General features: G+C 30.4%; 2 protein-coding genes across 4 annotated transcripts in view; one reads left to right on the top strand and one right to left on the bottom strand.

Moving 5' to 3' along the window:
• Positions 1 to 7,304, top strand: part of LOC120348935 — a 50,474-nt gene extending 43,170 nt beyond the window's left edge. For all 3 annotated transcript variants that reach the window (XM_039443907.1, XM_039443905.1, XM_039443906.1), the window contains exons 14-15: positions 2,066 to 2,254; positions 4,145 to 7,304. In XM_039443907.1, coding sequence (XP_039299841.1) covers positions 2,066 to 2,176 — 111 coding nt within the window. In that variant the 3' untranslated portion in view covers positions 2,177 to 2,254; positions 4,145 to 7,304. The remainder of the gene's footprint in view (positions 1 to 2,065; positions 2,255 to 4,144) is intronic.
• Positions 7,305 to 11,143: 3,839 nt separating this feature from the next.
• Positions 11,144 to 14,601, bottom strand: LOC111050173. Its single transcript, XM_022336444.2, has 2 exons — positions 14,469 to 14,601; positions 11,144 to 12,264 (listed from the first exon to the last, which is right to left on the bottom strand). Exon 2 carries the CDS (start codon positions 12,257 to 12,259, stop codon positions 11,504 to 11,506), a length of 756 nt encoding a protein of 251 aa, XP_022192136.2. The 5' UTR covers positions 12,260 to 12,264; positions 14,469 to 14,601; the 3' UTR covers positions 11,144 to 11,503.

Raw genomic sequence — 14,601 nt, 5'->3', positions numbered from 1 at the left:
CGTGGTCGCTCCGCCCCCGCTCTGCAGTCGCACCTATCATGAACGTTACGGGAGATGTTAGCTCTTCTCGCGTTCCACTCTTGATCCCCGGTCGATCATCAATCGATCTGCTCGAGTGACGTTCGGTTGCGGAGCAGAGCAAAAGTCTGTACGCACCTTAATAGATGTGGAGCTGAACAAGACAATGCGCAGAATTTCTGGGACCCACCTCAACACTGCCTGCCGATACTCTCTCATATAAAGCCACCAGACCTGCGCCGTATCAAATCAAACAGCCGACTGTGGGAACTAATAGAGAGCAACCAGGAATAAGACTGATATCACGAAGACCTCCATGGTTAACGTTGAGCGCTTAGCTCTAGGGACAAACTAATTCCGCTAGATCGCTCCAGCTGTACTATTCACTTGCTGCCCGAGCATAGCAGGCGTAAAACCGTGCTTTAAAGGTACACATACCAGCGGCTATTATTGTGTCTATAAAAGAAGTTTAAGCATCAACTTCATTCACCAAGAACAGCGCTACAAGTTGCTATGAATTTGAAGTCCATAGAACGAACATTGAATGTGAAAAAGGAGTTTAAATTGCATAAAAATTAAATTTTTTCAGATTTTCAAAAACAAAGTTGACGTAATTTTTGCTATATTGAAGAGGAGGCTTGCAAATTTTTCTGTCCAGTAGTTTTTGTAGGGTATGTGTACCATCCGCCTCAAAAAAGTGACTTTTGAAGCCCTATTGTTAGCTAACAGAAGCTGATAAAAATATTTCAATTGCATAGATTATGTCCTAAGAACCTGTCCAATAGATTAGAAAAAGAAAAAAAAATCAAAAAAAAATTATTGAATGCACAACCTTGAGCTTTTCATTCATTCTTCTATAGTGAGGTCCACGTTATAATGGCAGTGTTTGATTAGAAATAATTGTATTGCTATCCTTGTCTATCATTCAACAAAGCGGATAGTGCTATCTCTTTCTTGCTTTGCTCTGATGCCAGATCGTCTCTTAACAATGTAGGATTGATATTTAATTAACAAAATATTTAATCTTTATTATGAAATCATTGAAAAATATAATTCCTTGCTTAATAAAATATAATTGATTATTTTAAACGAGAATGAACAGTTATTTATTTATTTAGCGTATGGCAGATACACAACAAATATATAGCTCATGAGTCTCAAATGCCTAGATATACACTGTATATTTCCAAATTCTTTGAGATGTTGTGTAGTTTTCGGTCAGGAGAACATAAATTTGTCTGACCGCCATCATTTGCTAGTCCATTTAGCGTTACCCAATGTGCACCATGGAGGCGAACTAGCGTTACACATAGTTAAGTTAAAAATCTGATTGCTGGAACAATTTTGAGGTTAATGAACAATGAACAGTTAATTGAGAGAGGTAAGACAGAGGATAGGCAACGTTGTTCTCTAATGTAGCATTGACTATTAAGCATAAAGGAACTAAGCACCATTTTTGGCTAAAAATAGCCTACTATTACATTAATTTATTCTATAGTCAATAAAAACTATATCAATATTCGTGAAATAATCTTATTCATCTTGTAGCATTAATTTCAAACTTTTCATGTTCAATTGAGGACCCATCATAAACTTTGAGGTCAATTTACTCAGTTTGGGTTACCTGTCGCTTGGTTCCTTTATGCACAAAGCCGTCCAATTATAATTTAATTGTATCATCTCTTATAATATTTTATATTTGATTTTAAATTTATGTGAATATTCCCTATTTTAATTATAATAATGTGAAATATTTTTCTATGTTTAGTTTTCAAGCATTCCCTATTTTAATTATAATAATGTGAAATATTTTGCTATGTTTAGTTTTCAAGCATTCCCTATTTACATATTTTTACATATTTACCTATTCCATATTTACATTAGCATTACATATTTGATTTTGAGGTCAATTTACTCAGTTTGGGTTACCTGGCGCTTGGTTCCTTTATGCACAAAGCCGTCCAATTAACATTTAATTGTATCATCTCTTATAATATTTTATATTTGATTTATTATCTAATTCTGTTTCTCTTGTGATGTTTTTCAGGCCGTAGAAGACCCGTTCAGACTGGTAGAGTTGAAGATCGAATCGAACCATGGCAATTTGGAGTACACGTGCCTATATCGCTTCCGGGTGCACGGCGTGCCTGTCTCGTGAGCCACTGCGCATGCGTCGCACACACCCAATCAAAGATCTCTAGTTGACCTCTGCAGAGGTATCTTGCAGATTTCGAAGGTTGGTGAATGAAATTCAAATTTAAATTCTAATAAAGTATTTTAATAGGGCTTTTAATAATAATTAAGTATTTTAACAATACTTGAATTGATTAATTATCATAGAAATAGTCCATTCAAATCAATAAGTGATCACTGAGTCATCCGTGGTCTATAGTGAGGTCCATGTTATAATGGCAGTGGAGAAAGATGGAGGAACAACGTTGCCGATCCTTGTCTTGTCAATGCCTTCTATAGACGGTAGCTGATACAGGTTTATTGATGTAATATCAACTGTTCATTCTCGTTTAAAATAATCAATTATATTTTATCAAGCTAGAAATGATATTTTTCAATAATTTCATATGTAAGCAATATATGGACGGCAGGATAAACCTCCACCAAATATGTAAACAAGATCTGCCTTCACCGAGTATCTAAGGGTGGGAAAATGAAAAACAAGAAATGATCGTACTGGTTTTTGATAATTAAAACAAAACAATAAATTATTAATACAAAATTAGAATTATAATTAGAAATTATGAAATAACAATAAACAGATGAATATTTCAAGGGCTACTCGCTTGGCTGCTAGTGAAGATTAAATTTGTTGTGGTTATGGAAAATTTAAAACAATGACTCAGTAGTCACCTACCTTTATGATAATGGCCCCCAATTTGGCATCCACTGGTTGAACGCGACGTTAATTATTAATTAAAAATAAAAAAACTGATCTAATGAAGTGGGTTCAGATCCCCTCCTATTCAATAATACAATTCTCTTTAAACTGCCCGAACTGTGACAGGAAAACTGTATTATAAAACAAGAACAAAATCTATCCCCTTCACCAGAACAGCCGGACTTTACTCACAGTCCTATCGAACGAGCTCACACACCACAAAAGTAATATTTTGGGTATTAATATATAACTCAGTCAATGCCAAACATGAAGCCATTTCAAATACATATTTTTATCAGTCGCACAAGCGAGCACGTTTGTTATGAAAAACAAAAGAGAAGCTACAAATAATTTGATAACAAGTGAAATAAACAATCTTTCTGTCGATGACAAAACTGTTCAAAGACAAAAACATTGTTCATTAAACTTTCGTAAATTAAAACTCTAAAATCCTGATCAATATGAGATAAATATATGATTCATATATATGTCCCATATGACCAGGTGACACATAATGAATTCACATAGTTAAGATGAAGTATTTTGTTGATTAATTATTAATTCTACATTGTTAAAAGACGATCTGGCAACAGAGCTAAGCGAGAAAGAGATGGCGCTATCCGCTTTGTTGAACGATAGACAAGGATAGCAATACAATTTCTAATCAAACACTGCCACTATAACGTGGACCTCACTATAGTCAATCAAAGATCAGTCCCAAAAATACAATCTCGATTAGAGATATCTACAGGGAGTTTCAGAGAAACGGGAAATTTTGAAAGTTAAATAATTTCAAGTAAAACAAATCTTTAAATAAAGTTCTCAATATCATTCAATAGTAAAAATAATGCCATTTTAGAATAAATAATACCGTAACATTTATTTTTTGAAGATGACATCTTGCAGGTGTATCCCTTTTCTACGCAAACATTCCTGTAGTCTCTTCATCATTGTCCATGGTTTGGCGTATCATTACAACTGGAATTTGAAATCGCTTCTCGAATCTTGGCTTTCAATTCTGCAACAACGGAAGAATTTAAAGCCAAGATTCGAGAAGCGATTTCAAATTCCAGTTGTAATGATACGTCAAACCATGGACAGTGATGAAGAAAATTATCTTGAATTCTTTAAGATTTCATTACGTCAAGCCTTTAGTTTGTCTAGTTTTTAATTAGACCTTTGAGAGGAACATGGGCTACCTGCTAGTTTGTAATAAATGTGTTTCTTTTTCAGTTGCCATGATTCGATATCTGCCTAAACGTATCGTCCCACCAAAGTACAAACGCTAAGCATGGTTGGTCATATCAACACACCTCTGTACTATTTAACATTAGTTGGTAAGTGTAATCAATTTTGTAAAAAAAGCTCATCATAAAAACTTGTTCAACCTTATGAACGTCGTTGCAATGAAAACTGAATGAACATTCAACATAAATCAACCAAAAATATCATAAAATGTTTACCAATGTATAGATAAACTTACAGTAGTTTACATAATATTATTCTTTGTACATGTTGTATTTACTTTTTATTGTAAGATTTTTATCTTTATAATAATTGTATGGCACAGCTGATTATTTACTTATTTGGCTAGTGAAGAATTACTTTTAATATTTATGTAATAGATGAAACTAAGTTTGAAATGTCCTCTAATTTTTAATGATAGTGTTGCATGTGTGTGAGGAGAATATAAAGGTTTTAATTATTATTAAAATGTAAATTGTTAGTTTATTAGGCATGGAATACCAGTGTTAATGAAGGCTATATTATAATAATTATTGAGTATTCTTAGTTATCAATATTTTTATTGATTTGTATTTCATGAAATAATATTTGATTGTAATAGATAAGCTTACTTCCTCGTCTTGAAAAATTGATGCTTTATTGAAATATTTTGATTTATGTTAGTTGTGTCCAACATGTTTTCAAAAAGTATCCTAGCTTCTTATCTTGAAAAAATTAATGTTTTTGTAATATTACCCTAATTTTGTTCATTTTATCCAACTTGTTTTGAAAATTGTGTATAGATGACACACATAAAAAAGCGAATCCTTGTTTAGTGTCTGAAAAATTGAAATTTTTATAAAAAATTCTCAACTTTTCTAAGTCTGCATGATTGTGTTTGAATAATTTTCCTTGGGGAATATTTCAGTCAGATCAAAAGAATTGATTAAAAATTTAATGCTGTATTCTCCAATTTTGGAACAATCTAAATTTTAAAATTGCTGTATTCTCCAATTTTGGAACAATCTAAATTTTAAAATAGAAAGAAATGAAAAATAACATTATCTTGAGTTTGGTGTACTAAAGAACGTCCCTATCTAAATTTTAAAATAGAAAGAAATGAAAAATAACACCATCTTGAGTTTGTTGTACTAGAGAACGTCTCTGTATTTGTATTATCAATTAATTTAACTTGACAGTATTTAGAGGATAGTAGAACTATAGAGATAATAGTTTTTTATAAAGAACTAATATAGTTTTCACCTGGATTGTATCTAGTGTCTATGAATAAATAAATAAAAGGCATGACCTTATCCTTATGCTACGTTTCTCTGTGGTATTAAAACAGGATAGATTATTATGTAACTGTTGCCAATGTATTAAAATACCACTACACATCATTGTGATGTGTTAGTGTTGCTAGCTCTTTTAAATTTATCCTGATACAAATGTATTTGTTTTGATACAAAATATTGTCTTGGCTTGGCCTGACTATATATTTCCTTTGAAAATTATCCTCATCAACCACGCACAAAATGTAATTTTAGTTACTATTCCTAATTTACATCTGAAATTGATTGTAAAATTATTATGATGCTTTAGTTGTGTCACCGTGAGAAGATCCCTGAATGTCATTTGAAAACCATTGTTAAGAAAGAAAGCTAGGGATCTTCTTGTGGTGCACTAACTATTGCCTTTGAATTCTTTGAGTAGTTTATCAATTAATAATAATCAATTATTTCTTGTAAACCTTGTGAAAATTTAACAATAGCTATATGAATTTTTGTCGTAATCAGTTATCAGTGACTTTTAATCATTTCTGTAAATTTCTACATTTTTTCATTAACTAGAATCATAGAGAAAATATAGGATAAGGTGCTATATGCTATATTTTCTCTATGCTAGAATTCATCAATATTAGTGAAAATTATGATTTTAACATCGTAGCTCTTAATGGATCAAGAAACTCCTAAAAATAACTGATAGGAGACAAGAAAAATTGAATAATAGTCAAGTTTTGACAATCATCTATACTATAATAAAGGAAAGAACTGGCTTATACACGTACGGGATAGGAAAATTATGTTTGACGCATCATCACGTCTGAACTACTGGACCGATTAACTTGAAATTTCGCATATATAGATTCTTAATTAACCGAGGATGGTTATATTGCTATTTTCAATGTTTTATTAGGTCAATTTTTCAGTTTGTCAAGTTTTAACATATACACACGGGTTTCCTGCTTGTATGAAATAATATTGGAATATATAATTCGCTCCTCAATATAGAATAGAATAGAATTTTTCACTGTGTAATTTGGTTTTTAAATTTGTAATAATTATTAGTAGAACATTCTATTCTTTTTCTTAATTTATAATAATGAAAATGTCACCCGCAATATTAGTTCTGGAGGAACCTATTAAGATGATCCATCTTTTATAAAGTTATAAATTTCAATTAAAATTCAAAACATGTAGATTAATTCTTCTAGTCTAATATTTATTTGTTGATTGTTCATAAATTTTCATCGTAAACCATTTTCTACCCTTGATTTCTATCACCTTGTATTACCTATCCATTGTCTTGCCAATGTACTATTGTATAAATTAATTTCATATTGATTTCAAATATTTGTTACAGATCTTATTGATCATTTTTCGAGCTCCAACACCTAGTATTTTATTATCTTGTCAATGTACTTTCAATAATATATTCATATTGGATTCAAATATTTGTTACAGATTATATATGATTAAGTTCTGAGCTTTGTATTTAAATATCTAAGTTTGTAATTGGAAATTAATATATATTTTAATTAGTCAGGTATGTAAGTTTGTAGAAAACTAGTCAGTCGTTATTTGAAGCAATTTTACTTGAATAAATATTAAATTTATATCAGTAGATTTAAATTTAGATTTTAAAAAGTAGTATAGAATTAAGAACTTATGGTTTCACATTTTCTAAATATCAGGACTCAGTTTTTATACCATTAGAAAACTCTTATCGCAATCTCATTATATTTTATTCAATCATCTATCTCTTTATTATTATTTTTCATGTTTCTTCTTTCACCAAATTGACAAAAGATATCTATTGATTTCGCGCATGTTGAATTCTACAGAGTAATTTAATGTTCCATGTTTTAAAAATATAGAATTAGAGTATATTAATCTATACATTTCAAATTTGGAAATGAATTAAATTTATTTATGCGGAAACGAATCATAGAATGATCGGAAGAGGATAATAGGCTTGGCCTGAAATTTTTCCTCCCGAATTTTGGTAGATATGTTCCAAAAATGTAGTTACTTGAACATTATTTTTGAAGCAATAAATTATCCTTGAGATATAGGTTTTTGGAATCATGCAGTTGAATGTCCATTCATTGATTTGACCCAATTATGAGTAAACTAAATTTCAATCATAAGCCTTTTGTCAAATATTTAGAACAGGCATTCTTAGAACAAGATTTTTAGAATAGACATATGCTGAAACTGCTTCAATTCCTAATTTTAGATAAAATATATCACTTTTCCAAAAGTTTTGTATAGGTTAAATTCTAGTACAGCTAAATATTTCAATTCAACTAATTTTTATCTTTAAATGAAAGTTCTCATTTTTTTCAAATCGATGTAGTAATAAAATTTATTACTTACTTAATCTATTATTATTTAATAATATAATGTTTGACGTATGAATGAATATTAATTGAAATGAAATTTTCACGACTAAAAATTGATGCATAAGAAAAATAATAATCTGATAGTGCCTTTATCATGTAAATAAGTGTCTTAGAATTAAAAGCTGTGTTCATGAGTTATTGTAATATGTTAAGTTATATTTACAAGTATTGATCTTTCAATTTTCTGATTTTTTTCAATTTTGGAAAGTAACCCACTCTGGTGAATTCTTTGCATTCATATAACTGCTATTACCTCATTATTTTTCAACTATGTTCATTTTCCAATGTAATCCACAGTTTGTTACTTTATTTTAACTTAAATTTAACCAGAGTGTAAATTACTGAGATATTGCAATTATTCAGATTTTTTGAATAATAATTTTTGATTAGTAGCGCTCATCGAATTTCCATCTAGCTGTTTACCCTGTTGTCAATATTTGCAGTAGCAGAAGTCTTCGGGGTGAATTACAGCATTTAATTTGGATTTTCGTTTAATAATAATAATTAAATTTAACTCGTTATTTGTCATTTTTACCAGCTAGTAATATTATGTCCATGAAGCTTCCCAATGAAATGAAAAAAGTCTTTATTAGGCGAAGTTAGGACTTTAAACCCTCTCTACCACTCAACTTTAATTGTAAAAGTATATTCAATATATTTTGAATTTTAAAAATTATAAGTTTCTATCTTCTAAGTTCCTTTCTTCATCAATATAACATTACTAACAAATTCATATCATTTTCAATATATTTTCATACATTAGGTTGTCATGTATTAGTTACCAATATTCTTAAATAATTTTGGTATAAATAATTTATCTCAGTGCTTCCAATTATTTATTTTGAAATACTATTTTATTAAATTAAATTCTTATTTCTCAAATAATTTGCGATTGACTTTGCCGTCATACTTATATTTTCAAATAATGTCTTCTGCTCACCATATAGGCAATATTTTAATATTACAGATCAATTAAGTCTTCTCTATTTTTGCTTATTATCAAATTGTATATTTCAAATTACTTTAAATATACTTATTATATTTCCAAATGTCTTCTGTTCACCATATAGGTAATATTTCAATATTACAAATTAATAGAGTTTTTTCTATCTTTATGTATTATCAAATTGTATATTTTAAATTGAGTCTTATATAATATTTACATCAGGTATAAATGTACTTTGGATATGATTTTTTTATTTATGTATTATTCCACTACCTCCGTAAACAAAGCCGTAGTGCATTCGTGTGACGTCAGCACAGGTAGGGCTCCTACACCAATAAAAATTCGTTGATTTCAGCTGATCTATATCAGCTAGCTAGTGTTTTTATTGGTGTAGGATCCCTACCTGTGCTGACGTCACACGAATGCACTAAGGCTTTGTTTACGGAGGTAGTGATTATTCTAGTTTGAGAAATTAATTAAGTTCTATTTGTAGATTTTTTCATCTGATTTGATTGAATAAGTATAATATTTATGATCAAGTTTTATTATGTAACTCTTGATTAATGTAATATTTTTACTGTGTTGATTTATTTTCATAGAATAGTGTGATTAAATGAGTAGTTGAAAAAAATGTGTTATTATTGAAAAATTCCCTGCATAATAGTTCTTAGCCATAATTCGCATTTCATGGTTCTGTTACACAAAAAAATCTAGAAAAATCGAATTATTGTTCTATTGCTCATCTTATATTTTAATTTTTGACCATTTTTGCAAAAATCCATGATGTTTCATTCATGGATTTCATGAAAAATGCAAATCTCCCAGATTTGGTTGATACTCGGGCTATGAATAGAGGTTGACCTAACAAGTGTTGTGCTATAATATGAGACGTTTCGCTACAATACAGGGTGAGTTATTCACTCAAACATAGAATCTTTCCTCCACTCACAGATCAGAGAAATCACTCATCTTCAAACGCTTATAACTCAAGAATAGAAGTGAATTTCGCCAATGTGATGACATATTATTGTTCCTCTCGTTAAGTAGCCTACTATCATTCCTGAGAGTTTGAGCGATTCTAATTTGTTACCATTTTTGAAAAAAAAATCCATGATGTTTCATTCATGGATTTAATGAAAAATGCAAATCTCCCAGATCTGGATGATATCCAAATCTAATAAAATCTAATCGAAATATACATGTGCTATCTTTGTCAGTCATTAGACAAAGCAGATAGCTCCATCCTTCTCTAGCTCCTACAATGTTGCCAATTGTAGTGAGGTTCACGGTAAGGCTGTGCAAAGGCTAAAAATAAACTTTCTACTCGTGATATTTTTTGATTTATATATCATCAAGCTATCAAACTGAAAAAGTTTTCTCAAGAAACAACATTTTTTTCTGATCATTTCTTTTTGAGATATGAGCGCCTAAAGATTAAATTTTTGGGACAGAACATTTCAAATTCGGTAAGAGATAAATCCATGAGATTTAGGGCTGTTTGCACGGTCAAAGCTTAAACTCGATTTAATCAGGTAGTTGCTTAAACTCAAAATGAAACACATTATAACAAACTAGACTTGATACGGATTTAGTTTAAACGGTCACTGTGCAAACGGCCCTTAGAGGATAGATTCTTCATGGTATTGTTGAGCTAGTAAAACAAAGATTTTTAGAAAATATCAATTTTTGAAAAAGTTATTCAATATACCAATAATAACTCAACTAAAAGTTTTTTTTTTATTCTTAGTAAATTGAATAACTTTTTCAAAAATTGATACTTTACGAAAATTTTTGTTTTACTAGATCAACAATACCATGAAGAATCCATCCTCTTAATCTCATGGATTTATATCCTACCGAATTTGAAATGTTCTGTCCCAAAAATTCAAACTTCAGTCGCTCATATCTTAAAAAGTAATGATTGAAAAAAATGGTTTCCTGAGAAAACTTTTTCATTTTGATAGCTTGATGATATACAAATCGAAAAACTTTGAAAAATATCACGAGTAGAAAGTTTATTTCTAGCCTTTGCACAGCCTTAAGTCAACACAACATTGGTTTGCTATTCTTGTCTGTCTTTAGACAAAGCAGGTAGCTCTATCTTCTTCTAGCTCAGTACCGTTGCCAAATTGTTTTTTAGCTATAAGAAATAAATAAACTGCAATCTCAATACTAGAAATTGTTGATAATGGTATAGCAACCGAAACTAGTGTCTCAAAAAATTTCCAAATGGTAATGTATGTGCCAAATCGTTTTTGGCTATGAAGAAATAAATGAGCTGCAATATGAATACTAGAAATTGATAATGGTATAGCAACCGAAACTAGTATCTCAAAAATGTTTCAAAAGGTAAGTGTATGTGACAATAACAGGCAGCTTTACTCAATCTATCTTTAATATTCGATAATGAGAAAAATTATAATAATCAAATGAATCTTCAAAACCACCAGACTAAGCTGTAGGACTCATATTCTTCATTCTCCAGATGTATAATTTATTTTATGTTTTGCTTATTATTTTTCAAGATTCTTCTTTCTATTAAAATTCTTCTCAATTGTTCTCCCGTTTATACACTATACTTTCCAAATTTCTTCAATCTATTTTTTTAGACCAAGTTTCATAGTACGATGTGGACTTCCTTAAATTTCTCCATGGCCGCCAAATTTCTTCTCCAACTCCATTCTTGAACCTTCAACACCCTTACTGTATTATAACATTATACTTACTTCCCAACTCTTCACAAAACTATATTAATCCTTATAACACTAGGTTTCCCCTCTGGTCTATATTCATCAAAACAATTATTATTATTGTTATCATTATCTCCAGATTCGTCTTCACTCTCTTCAAAATAATTCCTCTTCTCACTTGCTCTCCTTTCCACACCACTCTCCAAACTCCTTTTCTGCTCCGTCTTCTCTCCGTTTCCCACTTTATTTGTCTTATCAACCCCCCAGTTTTCTAAACTCTTCTCTTCCAAATTTCTAGTAAGTTTCAACGGGGTAAAAGTATGGTTGGTTAGTTTGCTCTTACACAGCGGTTTAATATTTGTTCTAGAACTTCTATTTAGTATTTTAGTTTCATCTGTGAGTTCCTTGTTCACATTTTTTGAGCCCAGTTTCACAGTAGAAGGTTTTCTAATATTATTTCTTCTCAGTCTAACATTTCTCCTCTCAACTGGCTCAATACTTCTCTCTCTTTCTACAATCTGAAAAGATTTCAACCGTCTCACAGGGACAGTCAGTGTTTCCCCCACCATTTTATCAACTATTTGAGGGATTATTTTCTCCATTTTTCCACTCAGACCTGATGGTTTAGGGCAGATGAGTTCCACACCAGGGGGGCTGTAATTTTCGAAAGTGACGCATTTTTCTTTGGATGGGGTTGATGGTAGGGAGGAGGGTTTTTTGGGCTTGATTTGTTTTTTTAGTCGATTGTTTTGAGACGGTGTGACGCAGTGTGTTGATTTGTTCGTTTTCAGGATGCCTTTCATGTTACCTGTAAATTTAATTGAAACGAAATTAATATTTCAAAATCAAATGAAAATGGAGATAAAGTATTGTACCTATAGTGTGGTCCAAGTTATAATGTCAGTGGAGAAAGATAGGAGAAAAACGTTGCCGATCCTCTGTCTTGTGTAGATGGCTGATACAGGTTTATTGATGTAATATTCTCGTTTAAAATACCTAATCAATTATATTTTATTAAGCAAGAAATTATATTCTTCAATAATTTCACAATGAATTTCCATAATTAAGATGAAATATTTTGTGAACTAATTATTAACTAGTAGTTCTGTGAACAGTAGACCTCACGCAGTATAATCATCCACAAGTACCTGATTGAAACTATAGACCTTATGGAAATACAGCAATAGACTGGCTTCTCCACACATCTGTGTAATCACTTGTCAGCTGATTTATGATGAATAACTCTATAGTCTGATTTTTACTCCAATATTGGCGTATGAAGGAGGCTCCTTTCTCCTTTTTTATTATCCTTGAAATGCAAAATTTCCAAAAACCTTGTATATACGTCGACGCGCAATTGAAAAGGAACATACCTGTCAAATTTCATGAAAATCTATTACCGCGTTTCGCCGTAAATGCGCAACATATAAACATTTAAACATTAAGAGAAATGCCAAACCGTCGACTTGAATCTTAGACCTCACTTCGCTTGGCAATTATACATTGTTAAAAGACGATCTGGCAACAGAGCAAAGCGAGAAAGAGATAACGCTATCTACTTTGTTGAATGATAAACAAGGATAGCAAAACCATCACTAATCAAACACACTGCCATTATAACGTGGAGCTCACTATATTTCAGTTATTCAAATTGAATGGATAGAGCTAATAATATTGGAAATTTGATAAAAGAGAATATACAAATCTTGAAGTACCCTTTATTTTTTAAAAACTTTAAAGTAGTTCATTTGTTATATAAATAGTTCAATAGAGGGTACTTTAAGATTTTTATATTGTTTTTATTAATTTAAAAAGTAGCCCATTAAAGTGAAGTGTTTTTTATAAAAGAGGTATGATGAAGACAGAAGTTTATTATAAACCCGTATTTGGTTACTTTTAAATTGATAATATCATTCAATAAATGAATTTCATGTCTCTTAAAAAGAATTTTATCAATCTTGAAATAATTGAAAGAACAGTTACCTGTCACATTTATGATATAATAGAGGCATTAATGGATACTGTCTATTTTTAGGGCTACTCTTAATATAAATGAAAATTAGAAATCTAAGTACCATTTAAAAATTGTTCAATCACATGTTTTGGCTATAATATGATGCTATTATCAAGTCAGATAATGACATTATATAGCCGAAACAAGTCTTGATTGAACAATTCTAAAAGGGTATACTTAGATTTATAATTGTTATTTATATGAATGGATACTTTATTGCACTGTACCTACTTGATGGGTACTAAGGTAACCAAATTCAAATTTATATCCCAACAAATAAGATACAGGATTTTTAAATACAATTTACAAAATATTTGGAATATTTCCCACTAGACTATCTAGCCCCATGTAGCGGAACTTTATCTACAGAAAACCTTGATTTTTCATGATAAATATTCAAAAATGTAATTCTATTACAATTGCAATAGCTCCATAAATCTAATTGATGATTTAATAATATCAACCACTATAATTTATTCAAATTATTTATACTTTCTCTGCTATTTCTATGGCATAGAGTGTTTGCAACAAGTTGCAGGAAAGCTCTCCTATAAATGTTTTCAATAATATTTTATTTTTATTCTTGTTTATGTTATGAAAACATGAAATGATAAAATACTGTTCAACACTTTGCACAGAGATTTTGTGGAATTTCTCGATCATATTAGAGTGAAATAAAAAGATGTTGTCAATTCTACAAAATTTTTATTGGAGTCTAAACTAGTTTCGATGCACTTGGCATCAAGTCTACCACTGATGATGATGCCAAGTGCATCGAAACTAGTTTGGACTCAAATAAAAATTTTGTGGAATTTACAACATTTTTTCATTTCACGTTAAATACTGTTTACTTCCTAACCTTATAATCGAGTTAATACTAGCGGTAGATAGCTCGAGATAAAGAATACGGTACTACATTTTTTAAATATGGAAAAAATATTGCTATCTCAGCTATCAATTTTTGAATCATTTCTGAATTCGAGTGAATATCTACTTACTTGTAATGTAGATGGTTATTGAGAAAGTGTGAAATTTTCAATCCATGAATAAAATTGTGTACAGTGTAGGGGTGTGTTTATGTAAGGTGTTTTGGATGTCACTGACAGAAAATTTTCAAATTTTTGAATGTTA

Source organism: Nilaparvata lugens, unplaced genomic scaffold, assembly GCF_014356525.2.
Source record: "Nilaparvata lugens isolate BPH unplaced genomic scaffold, ASM1435652v1 scaffold2044, whole genome shotgun sequence".
NCBI lineage: Eukaryota > Metazoa > Arthropoda > Insecta > Hemiptera > Delphacidae > Nilaparvata > Nilaparvata lugens.
This window is presented reverse-complemented; position numbering and strand designations above follow the sequence as displayed.